We start from the raw sequence: 13,209 nt of genomic DNA, 5'->3' as shown, positions 1-13,209 counted from the left end.
AGAGACATTCAGGGTTCAATTTTCAACCAGTTGCTCTTTGGGCCCAGAAGTTCCTTTACTGAAAGAACCCAGTAGTTTGGCATCTCTTTGCTCAATAAAACCTGAAAACTAAACTTTCCTTTATCTGTCCTTAGGAGCTTAATCCAGTATAATTGCTCTAGGAAAAACTATTGCACAGGTTTTTGACAGGATTTTCTACAAAGTTTAAACAGCGGCACTGTTTTTTATCTGAAGGCATAGTATGCACCAATATACTCAACAGGGTGCACATGTGCTTTCTCAGGGAGTCACGTTTTCAAAGAAAAATGTGATCCCCTACTCTCTGTAAAATGAAAAGTTAAAGCTGCCTAACCCTCAGGAGATATTTGTAAGTTATGAATCCTGAAGAGAAGGTAGTGCCTCAAATTAGAACCAAACTTGATCCTAAGCAGGGCTCGTTTACACAGGTGAAAATTAATACATCAGTTTTTATTTCATCCAGTCAGGCACCTCAAGTCCTAACCCTCAACCAAGGGGCAAAAAGGAATAGAGCAAAAATTCTTTTCATAAATATATCAGTTGGCTTGTTCATTGATATTCACACACACACTTCAGCATTTCAGCATGCTGTTTTCCATGGATTTTATTCAATGATCTCGAAGGATCTTACTTGTAAGCCTTGGTACACCTCTGCTAGAAAGCACATGAAGGCCCTAACTTCCCTGCAGAGCAAACTATTCTCACCCATTTGTTAGCAGCGAAAGCCAGGTTCACATGGCATCATGCTCATGACCTTCATCCTTGGGCTTTTTTTGGACCTAGCCATTAGACTCCATCATTAGAGAGCTAACAAGTGTAATTTGAATTTAAAAGATATTCAGACACTCGGCTATTTACAGTTCTTTGAACTCCAAGCTTGCCTGTCTACACCCTGTATAAAATGGACAGTACCTCTCTTGACTACTAGAGAACCAGAAATACAAACACAACAGTGTTACTGCAGCATTCTGACTCCAGACCAACAGCCGCATCACACAAGTTGTGCTGATAAAGTAAACCACATGAAGTAACTAATTTGTAAAACCTTCTAGCCATTTCTAAAGGGCCTCCTGCGTTAAGTAGAACCTGAACTTCAGCTCCCCATCTATTAAATCAGAATGAGAGCACTTTGCTGTCTCATGGGGAAGATATAAAGATAAACACCTGAACACCCCAATCTTCAGAGTGATGGGAGATGGATGAGTTCCTTAGCTAAAACAAGAACAATAATAGTTCCTTTGTCTGGTGGTATTTTGATAGATATAATGACTGCTGTTTTATCAAAGAACTTCAAGGGGTACGAATAAGTATTACAAATAAGGTCTGCATCTTTTGGGAAATGATATTACAGATGCCTAAAACACTTCTTCACAGTTTGAAGAGCTAAGAAGTCGCATGTGGACAGTTCTGGCAGAAACAATCCTTTTCTCTACCTGACTTCCTCTCGTCTAATGTGTACTCAGAGCACATCTTCCTGTGCAGCTGGAGGCTTTGTTACAGACAGAAGGACACTGCTTAGTATAGCCAGTGTTTATTGCCTAACTTTTTTCTTTTTTTTTTTAAAAGATGAATTTGGAAAACTTCCCAGATAATACATCTGCCCCTGTTACTTGCACCTCGGAGTGTAAGACCAGCCGGGGAGATAGTGAGGACAACTGCATTTATTAGCAATGAATAAACTGATCTATCTTTTTCTGGATTAGCAGTGGGAGATCCCAGACGCACTAAGAAGTATCTGTCTGCTGACTGACATATACAAGCTGGCACACTTTTGTGTCAAAAATGTACACAGCTGCATGTACACTGAAGCCATTCCATCTATAAACCACAATTGCCAACGGCTTGTCTTCAGAGATGGGTAATAAGAGACGGTCTCAAAAACAAAACAAGTGCAGAGTACAATTAAAGAATATTTTTCATTCCCCTAAGTGCCTTTCTTTCCAAACTCTCCTGGATTTGCTATAATTTTCCCTCCATCATGTTTTAGAAGGAGTGATGATCCACTTGGAAAAACCAGATTTATATTTCTCAAAAACTTTATTGAGTTGCCAAGTACTGGAATTACACATTTTTAGGTAACAAAACAGGCTGATTTAACCTGATTGTCAGTCATTACCAGCAGATGTCTGGACAAATTGCCTAGCATGTTTTGATTCTAGGTCAACTCCAGATACTCAGACTAATAGCTGGTCAAAAAGAAAGAACACAGTCCAAAGCAATAATAAATTATATTTATCCACATAGCATTATCAGCCATCAGGTGTCAGTATGAAGGGAGCTTTATTTTAACATCTTCTCCCAACCTGTCCGTCCAAACTCGCTCAAACCACCTCAGCCATCTCAATAAGACTTATTCAAGGCCTTAGTCTCAGCTTATGGAGCATAACCGAACCCCAGACTGAATCATCGCGTGGGTAAATTAGTGTTGGGCTTGCTTGGTTACAAATAGGCAGGCATGTTAACAACCCCAGTAGTGCAACACACTCTTTCCTGACACTCTCAGAGACTTCTGATGAAAAGTAGGAAATTCAGTGATACTCATGATTCTTTACCTGTCTGATTAAACTATTTAACTATACCACAGTGATAGGGCTGACTGGAGCTCCAGTGAGAAGAACTGCAGCTCACAATTCCTTTGGTGTTTAGATCATCACAACTGACAACAGAAGAAACACATCAAAGATTTTCTTACTAAATATATGGTAAAGGGTGCAAACTCTGATGTCAGGAAAGCCATCGAGCAATTTGGATGAGGAAAGGAGCCCAACAGCTGTTCCTACAGATTCCCACACAGAGACAGGTTTTGCAAGTCAACATGGTGTCAATATTTAACTAACACATTATCACTTGTTATTATTATTTGACTATCAGTCAAGTAAGCAGCTAGCAAGAAAAAACAATGGAAGTGATCTTCAACTTTTGTTATTTTTAAATCAGATTCACTGAGTGATCATAGACAGGCAAGAAGGTGATTTTTGTTTTAAACAAAAACTGAATTTTCACACACATACTTGCAAGTACCAAGCTATCTGTGATCCCATATTCTTGCCAGGATTACCTGTCATGGCTCAGAAAACAAGGGATGTCAGCTGAGCGCTCTTCAAATCTTTGGTGTTCTTTTGCACATCGACAATGCTGCATGATTTTGCAGCCCTTATCTGTCTTAACAAACAAGGCTTAGTACCAGGTTAAGTTGTATCGCACCGTGGTGTGGCCTTTGCACCATCAGCATGCCATCTAATGCTTGCTCTCGCTGTTGCCTAAATTCCTTTTGGATTTCCCCATGCTGCTGTCAGCCTCATGACTTGAGATACATATAGACACCCCCCCCCCCCCTTTTTTTTTTAAACCTTCAGCTCTGCCATTTCTTCTTTTAAATACTGACACTTCATACACACCAATGCAATATTTCACTTACAGACCCCTACATCTCAAACATGCAACTGGGTTCATTTTCCCAAAAAAACCATACTGTCAATATCTTTGCTTTATCCCAGAATTGAAGACATCAGCAAATGATGAGAATCACAGGACACAGGATAATTGGTCTGCTTCAACCTGAAAAACTCCCAGTTCCAAAATAACTAACTGATCAAAAAAGAGAGGAGGTAATACCCAAAGGCCCAGAAACAGCAGACTTCCGTCAGATTGGCAGGCTTTTTTCTTTCCTTTACAAAACAAACAGGACCACAACACAAATGTTCTGAACACGGAAGAGAGCACTTTTCCAGTGCTTATGCAACCTCGGGAATCCTCAAAAAGATACCAAAGAAAACATGCCTTAGTATTCACAGCAAATTAATCTAAAAGTTTTTACCCCAGAAGAATAAATAAAATCTGTCTTATATTTACCACAAGGAAATGAGTCAAATATGCAGCAACATTCACCATCATGTACATCTCTATGTCCAAAGGCAAGGGAATACAAATCCCACATGTCCAATAACGTTTTTCACAGGCTTTTTATGTGAGAATCGAAATAGCCCATACATCACTAATAATCACATTATGCTCGTAAATTAAAAACTACAGATTTTACCATGAAAGTTATAGAGAAGATGATAATAAATGGTAAAACAAATGCAGAGTACAATTGGTACATTTTGTAAGTCATTTAAACTCATTTACCTGTAAAGTAAGTATTGGCGGGGAGAGTGGAACTAGCGAATCTGTAATATCCATTTCCTGGGAAACGGATCCCTTTCATTACTTCTGTACTCAATGTAGCTAAAGATGAATCTATCCTTTCCACCTGGTAGATGGGAGAAGGCCCATTAAGTTCTTCAGGTTCATTCCAATTTATCTTTACCGTTGTGCTGTTTATTCCTTCCACACGAGGAGCACTAAGTTTTCTTGGAGCTGCGCATTAAAAAAAAAAAAAAAAAATTATCTAGGTAGCATTGTCCATAATACTTGGGAAATTATTTATTGCACAGATAGCCACAGAAGCTTAATTAGAAAAAAACAAAAACCAAACAACATTCTTAATCTTTATGAGAACTTGCTTTCAATTCCACAAGAAACACCTTATTTGTTTATTCGGGCTTTGGAAAAATATCTCTAGCATTATATGCAAAATATTTTTTTTCATAATCTTTAAGAATCCTTCTTCATAAAAAGTATATTTGTATTCCTCCCTTGATTAGCCTCTCATGCCATACTCACTGTAAGCATGTATGTGTATGATTTTCAGCATTGGATTTGAGTGAAAGACCAAAGGAGAATTTGAACAGTTAATTAACTCTTGTTACATCTCAGCAGTACGGTACACGACAACACGAGTATTTCATCACTGAACTTATCCTCGTCAACAGGAGCAGAACAGCCATCCGTCCACAATACTGAAGGCTCATCAGGTTGTTCTCCTCATGGTGCGCGCACAAGACATTAGCATACATTCAGATAATTATTCAGTTCAAGAAAATTACCCTCTCTAATTTTTCTCCACTAACACTGGTGCACAGTATGACTCCATACAAGATTGCTTCTACAAAGATATCAGCCTAAGATACTTTTGTGTTATTACAATAATCCTGCTACCATGAAACCCAATACTCTGGTATTCTTTTAAACATTCTGATAGCATTGGTCACTCTATAGCTGAGTTATGAATAATTTTTTTTTATTTTTTTTAAATACTGTTCAGTAAGCCACTGGAGGGCAGCATGACCTGTTTGGATAATGCCATGACGGCCATACAGGTGGGAAAGAAATGGACCATCACTGGAACAATAAAAGATGTCATCTGGAGAAGTACAAGAACACTCTACTACCTACAGAATCTATATCCATCTTATCTTGCCTTTTTTTCTTCCCCTTCTTTCCCTGATAAAGAAAAGGATTTAACAACAGAAACTTCATTTGTACCCAGGAAGTGAAATACAATGACAACTTGTAAAAATTACTTGTTCCCATAATGACATAGTAAAGAGCAATAAACGCCTTTCAAGAACAATAAAACCCGAATTAAAATATGGGCCTTCAAAAATCTGACATATTACTTCACAGCACAGCATTGTACATAGTGCGAGTTCTTTAGAGGAGAGATTGCTTTGTTTAGAACGAATTAATAACATCCTTTTCAACATTTGTGGGTTTCCAAGATCATTAACATATTTTTCATTTTTCCTATTTGCCTGTAGCATGTTGCTACTTTTTTTTCCTTTCTTTCTTTTTCTTTGCCACCCCCACTCCCCAACTTGGTAAATATTCTTGGAGAAAGCAGGGAGTGGGGAAACTGGGAAACTGCCAATGGCACTATGTGCTGTAAATTCCTGCTTAGGCATCATTTATGACTTCACAATCTAATTAGTATCTCACGCTATGGTAGAAATTTACAATGTCAAAATTGAAGTAATGCAGCGTGAGGTCATAAGCTTTTCTGCATAAGTAGGGCACAGCACTAATGAATTGTGGTATTAATGCACAAGTTTAAATAGAAAACATGGCTTAACAATCAAAACTTCACCTTTGAGGGAACTACTGTACGTCAGCATTTTAAATGCGAACATAAGAGGTTGAGCCCTCCAGTTCAACTTACTGATGGTGAAACACAAATGCTAAAATTCATTATTTCTAAAACGCATACAGCTAACTAACACTCATGACAATAACTGTATCTTCCTTTAAAGTCTAGTATTAATAAACGGCAGTTACTTGGACCATAATTATGGTATCTCTGATACCCAAACCTGAAGCTTTTATGGGGCTTATGCAATTAACTACTTAAATGCATCGTAACACTTGCTTCTCTGACAGGGAAGTATTGATTTTTTAATCATTTTCAAGTCTCCTCTAGCACAAATAAATGTACTACAGTTACAGTTAATGCACTGTGTACATGCATTAAACACTGGCATGACACAATTTATTATTTTGTGATATATGGAATAGAAGCCTACCCTTTCAAGAAAGTAACATCCTTGCTATAACATTAGTATTTAAACTACAGTCTCTTTGATGCTTGAGAATTCTTGTGCATCAAGACAGTGGAAGACTGTACATAATAGGTTACATAAGTAAAAAAACAAAACAAAACAAACCCCAAACCCAAATTCTGCACAGAAACACACAGGACTGAAAATAAATCTGTAGCACTAGCCCAGCAGGGTACTAAATGCTGAAATTAAAAATATTCAAGACTAAAAGATACAGTATATATTTTCCTAAAGGTGTCACTGTGGTACCTGTAGCTACTTTCTGAAAGATGAATCGACTATAATTTTACCTATTTAATTTTTTTTAGTCACGTTCTGTTAGGACACATCTGTCAAAATAATGAGCGTACTACATTTTAGTGGATTCAAAGTCACATTTTGTGTATTTTAATTATGTAGTTTTAATGTCTTGCTATATAATACATATTTAATATATTATAAAGCTAAAACAGTATTTAAAACCCCATGATTGCTGCATGCCATTGTGTAGCAGAGGGCACAAAAAAGACCAATAAAGACAGATGGTCCATACAGCTTATGTTGAAGTCATATATCTAAATATAGATGTTGCTACACAGGTCATTACAAATAAGCCTTTCCCATGTGTTTATGCACACACATGTACACAAAAATGAAGTTGGTAAGTAAAGAGCAGTTAATTTTGTTTTGTTTGAAATAATATCATTTTAGTTTTAGACTCAAAGACAGATGCCAGCATTTCGCTCTGAACAGATGGTAATTCCATCTAATAGTGCATCTCTGTATTAGTAAGGTCTGTTGTGTATACAAACAGTAATAAACACTAGGTAAGGATCAAAATAAATTTTAATTGTTGACATTAAATTCTGGCAGCCACTGTTCTAAGGATACAATACTCCTTTCTCAAGTCTGTCAGGTTTACTAATACAACTGCTAAAGCTTTTCCATACTCTGCCAGATTCTTGTCCCAGGAATAACATATTTACACTGTGGCTAAATTTAACAGGCTTACATATGTCTGAATAACTACGGCTCAGCATACTGTAGGTAGGTATTTGTGTACCCTTCCACAGAAGCCTTCAATTAGCCACTCCAAATAGTTCAGGAAAGCAACAGTAACAAAAGTATACAGTTTTTAATTATTGTTCAGTTGAATGCAGAAGGCTTACATACAAATTAAAACAGAAATGTTCAGCAAGTTTGAGGACAAAACTTAAAGAAAATATTTTTTTTTTCATCTGGGAGTTTGCCTTGCAGGTAAAATTACATGCCTCGCTATTGGTCATCCATTTCATTTTTGCTACAAGTTATTAGTCCAGAGGACCCTGAAATTGCCACAGCATTTCTGGTATGACCTTTTCTTTCTCTGTGCTTCACAATAGTATTTAAATAGTAAATGAGTCAAGAAATAATACTTATGTCTTCTGACAATATTTTGATTTTTTTAGAAGATTCTTTGGAGTCCATTTTGGACTCTTCCCCCAAAAAAGAATAAAAACCAGCCATAATGGACATCAAAAGAAAATTTAATAACACGGATATGTTACAATCATATTTCTTTAAAAATAGATGTAGTACACAGTATTTTTTAAAAATCATGAAAAATATATTGCTTCCACCATATGGGACAACCAACGACTCACCAACCGATTTAAGATGCAGCATATTGAGCTGACCATATGTTACAGTGCTGTTGAATGGCTGAGTGATTCATGCCCGTCACATTCTAGTATATCAATTAAAGCTCCTTGAAGTCTGCATGATTTGTGTCTCTGTTATTAAACCCTGCTAATTCATCCCACTTACACATCTGTTATAAATCTCTAGGAGTGCTGCATGATTCATGGCAATCTGTGAGCATGGTACAGCAAATTCTTCTCCTTGTAATTAACAGTAAATTGTTTTACTGCCATGCAATGAATTTTTCAGTTATATTGCAAATGAACTCCTAAATGCACGGTTCTTTCCTAAGAACTGACTTATATTATTAGGCAATTAAAAAGTATTGCTTTGAACCAAAAGCTTTTAATCAAGAGGAATGCAACTTAAACATAGCTTTAAAACCTTGCAAATTTGACACAGAGGGAAAAGAACAAACTGAGCTATTTTCTGAAGTATAATATGTGGTTGGTAGGGGAGAAGAAACAAATAACTTTTGAGTCCCTACTAATTTCCTGAAACTCAAAGAGCAGTTTAACTACAGCTTGAACACTTGGCAAGACAAGTTTGAGCAGATACTATTTATCTCAGAAGTTACTTAAGTCATCTGTCATTACGAAATTTCTCAGATTACTTTACACTTTTCTAATTGTAAAACAGTGTCTTTATTCTTGAAATAAATAATTGGATAATTAGCCAAGCTGAATCATCAGAGGATTCCAATGCTGCTCAAGTGTTCTTGTCAAAGGTGAAGCAAATTCATTTCAGCTTTGCCTCTGCAGCTTTCTGAAGAGGCTTTGATTTTTTTCCTGCTACATTCTTGGCAGCAGCCTCAAATTCATGAGTCCATACATCAAGTCAGTAGTTTAACAACAAATGAAATTAAATTCAAAGAAGGGAAACTAATTGAAGGACAGCAACAAAAGTGTTTGGTAATGTGCTTTTTAATATGGCACGCCACATTTGCATGATAATTTTTCCTTTTTAGCATGGAGCAGAAAGTGACTAGCTTAATGAGGGATTATTCAAGACAGGAATGAACAAAATGCATTCATAACTAAGAACAAAGATTGTATTATGAAACGGAAACAGGCAACTGCCGAGAAGTAACTGGATGATTGGTTTATGCATTATGAATAAAAAGGTAGAAAAATATTTATATTAGTATTCACTAATGACTATATATACAAGATTGTTGTAATTAAAATTATAAATTAACATATTAAGAGTGCTTGTTTAATCACTTTGGGTCCTATTCACAACGAAGAGACTTATGTACATGCATGCAAAACAATCTGTGTTTTCAGGCCAGCAGCAAATGGCCCTCATATTTCTCTTCTGTAACAAAGGAAAATATACATTACTTATTACCTGTTTAATGGGTATTTGTGATTTTAAAATTGAGGCATAGCATTTTGTAGAAAAGCAGTCTATGACAGGCATAAACAAATGCTGTATTGCCATGACAAATGGGTTGAGGCTTTTGAAAAGGGCTTGCACTGAACCTTATTCATGAATGGAAAAAATGGACAAATTACTCAGATTAAAAGGGTAATCGAAAAGAAAACGACATCAAGGAGTGTAAGACAGCCCAGAAAGCCCATCAGCATCATTACCCCAGCAAACCCAGAGGCAACTCCAAAGCCACCAATACAACTGCTTGAGAAGTCTGCCAAGAAGCCAGATGCAGCTGGTGCTGGAAGAATATCTTCTACAAATTAGCTTCTGAACCCTGTAATTGCCATCAAAAGCAAAGGATCAGGAATGCAATGTGCTGGGGTAAATGGCAGCGATCACAAAGCCATACTTTGGTGTGTCTTAAAAAATGCTTTTTAAATGAAGTTTAAAAATAAATTAAGAAGGGCAAAGGAAAGACGAACTTAATTACAAGAAATAAGCTCAGTCACACAGTAGTTAATGAAACATAGCTGTATAGATTGTTTAAGGCACCCTTTGACTATCTGATTTGAGAGGGGTAGCATAAGCAATTGTAGTAGTCCAAGCACTCACATGGCTAACTCCTTCCTGTTGAATTGTCAGAAATTGCTGGGAATAAAAAGGTGTTTCTCTGCCTGACTGAAAAATTTGGAAAACATGCATTTTTTGTCTTAGTGGATGCTGCAAAGAACAATGCAATTCATAATTTTATGCAAACACATTGTCAAAAAAAAAATCACTTTTAATGGACCAGGTCTTTCACTGGTACTAGCTAGTATAGTTCTATAGATTCCAAAGTACCAGCTCAGAATCCTACACAAGATAAAACCACAGAGCAAAAAGCACTTCTGAAAATAAAAAAATAGCCTAAGACCTGGTAAACAACAACAGGATGAATGTCATTCTCAAAAATAAACAGGAACTTGAACACAGCAGAACCTAGAGAAAGGAATAAAGTAAAATGTGGCTCTAGGTGTTGAGATGAAAAATGTGTAATTACTGTTCAGTATTGCTTTCAGTTACACACATGCAGTTCCACTCGACGATCTTGGGGTAGCAAAGACAAAAATGAAGCTCAAATTGGATTCAAAATTTTCAAAGTATTAAAAATAAACTTCTTCCCATGTATCAGCCAAGGCTTTCAATAGCATGTGCACACTATTGCAGTGCATAAAGCGTATTTAAAATACCACAAGGATTGTGGAATGTGCATCCTCTTAATTTAAGGTTTAAAAGACTGATCAAAACAGTATGAAATACTTTTTAATTATTTGAGTCTTTAAAAGCCAACTATTTGTGTATTTATATCTGAACATACCAAAACTGAGGTTCACGTTCTGGCCAATCACCCGCTCTTTGAGTAACAGAATTAACAGGGTTAATTCTCTTCTTCCATTACCTTGACATGCTTGCTTTGATCTTTCATCCCAATACTGGTTTACCACCTAACATTGATCTTCCAACACTTTTTACCATTTTCGGAGCTGGTCACACATCAGGCATACCTGTGCAAGTTCTTTTATTTATCACACCTATTCTTCCTGGTTTCGCATACATTTATGACAGCTTCCACTCAGCTTTTTTATAAAATAACTTGATTCTTAATAATCCTATTTTATTTGCTTCCTCATTCTCTCGTCACATTCTTCTGGCTTAATTGTCTTCTTTTATTGCCACTTACAAAAATCATGTGTGTATATATTGGTGAGGAGATTTTTTGGCAATCTGAGAGACACAAGGACATATGGCTGATTTTAGCTTTCTTTCACTCTCCTCCTGCAAAGGTACTCATGAGATATCCCTTGTATGGATGCCTATACTGAACCAGGTTAGAAGGGATCTACTTGTTATATTTGCTTCTGAATTATTTTAACCAAGTTTATGTTATAATCCAAAAGACTTGTCATTGAAAGATCAGCAGACTTTGATGCCTCTGCTCCCTTAGGTCTTACCCCTAAATTCTGCCCCTGACTGCAGAAGTCTCTTTTCTTTGTCTTTTAAATCCTCTCTCAAAACCTCTTGCTTTTCTTCCTCAGCATTTTTGTTTCTAATGATTTCATGCCCTTGTTTCTGCCTGTTTTTATTTGCTGTGTTACACCATATAAAAAAAAAAAAATGTTGCCAGAGAAAAAGAATGATCGATTTTGAATAGTATCTTTTTTTATAGCTAGTCTTCAAATTAACCTAATGAACATTACAAAACTTAAAAATTACTTGAGACTTCCAGTGGCAAGTTTTAGAAGGCATTTGCAATTCCAAAAGCAACCCCCTTGGCTAATATACATCCATTGGACATGCCAAAATCACAGTCATCAAGGTACCCATTGATTTAAATACTCCATGTGATAAATCAGTATACTCCACACATGGAAGGAGTAGAGATGGTTTTCCATTATCCTCCTCAGGATCAGAGGAGGAGAATTAGTCTAATTTAGTATAACCTCTAGCCCAACTTGGAACACAATTCAAAGCTCCTGGATTGTGTTACAATGCAAGGGGACCATCATGCTGGAGCACATTTCAGTCAAGACTTCCTCCAAAAAGCTCCCTTTGCCAGGGCATGGAGGGGGACTGGCATCCAGCCAGGGAGGCTGTCTCAGTGCCAGGGAGACATTCCTTCACAAAACAGGACTCCTCAACAGTCCTAGAAAGGCCATTTTAATTTCATTTTGCACCGTTCAATGACACAAAAGGATATTAATGGACTAAGGCTTGATCATCTGTTTTTACAAATGATGGGGACTGGTTTCTCCTAACTTTGTTCCAAGCTTGAACTCGCTTTAACCTAGAAGTCACCACATAAGTAGTGTTTCTTTTAAATTTTCTTTGGAAACACAGTTTTACAGAACTTCACAAAACGGAACATGCACACACAAAAAAACCCTGATGGAGGTTATTAAACAATTTTCTCCAGAAAGAAAAATGTGAATGGTGGAAGATAAAATTACAGGCAAAATTTAAGTGTTTTACTCTTTAGTTTGTCAAAATTTAAGACATTGCATTAACATGCTTTAAAAACATAAAAGTAATCCGATACAGGACTGATTCTTTGCTTCCAAGGTTTACAACAGTAAGCAGGAAAAGGCTACACTGCAAAACAGCTAATAAATGAGGACGTGTCTGTTATTCTATTTTGTATTCTCCTGTCTTCTCTAATGTGATAGGTCTCTAAGTATTAACACAACCAGGGAGGAGATGGTCATAAACAAGCTGTCAAGCATAACTAAGCTATTGTTTCTGAATCTTTTAATAAATGTATAAATGCAAAGTTGGATCATTTGTAGTAATAAGATGTGCCTTTTAGGCCATATTTGTTTCCATGGTTATCAGCATAGATATGCCGTTCCTTGCATGGCTGTGTGGTATGGGATAAAGTCATACTCATACAACTAGGAGGCTCTGTAGACGGCCAGCTTGAAACTTTAAGAGGTAGCAGTACGAGGAAACAAAATAAATTTTGAAATCAGCAATTTAGCAAGAGAGAAGACTGACAGAACAATCTTTGCCCACTGAAACACAAAGACAATTAGGTGAATCAAGGAACAAATCATCTATCTTCCACTTGAGAACAAATGAAAAGGCAATTAAATAAATAGACAGATGAAGAACAGAGGGCAGACTACAGATAATATACCAACAGCTTAAATTCCACTTCAGTTCATGTATATAAAGCTTCCTA

At 36.6% G+C, this 13,209-nt stretch overlaps 1 protein-coding gene across 1 annotated transcript in view; it reads right to left on the bottom strand.

Moving 5' to 3' along the window:
- Nucleotides 1-13,209, bottom strand: part of USH2A (usherin) — a 395,016-nt gene that overhangs the window by 283,188 nt on the left and 98,619 nt on the right. The window contains 1 exon segment of the mRNA XM_030034435.1: nucleotides 4,147-4,377. Coding sequence (XP_029890295.1) covers nucleotides 4,147-4,377 — 231 coding nt within the window.

The sequence above is a fragment of the Aquila chrysaetos genome, chromosome 13 (genome assembly GCF_900496995.4).
Source record: "Aquila chrysaetos chrysaetos chromosome 13, bAquChr1.4, whole genome shotgun sequence".
Lineage (NCBI taxonomy): Eukaryota > Metazoa > Chordata > Aves > Accipitriformes > Accipitridae > Aquila > Aquila chrysaetos.
This window is presented reverse-complemented; position numbering and strand designations above follow the sequence as displayed.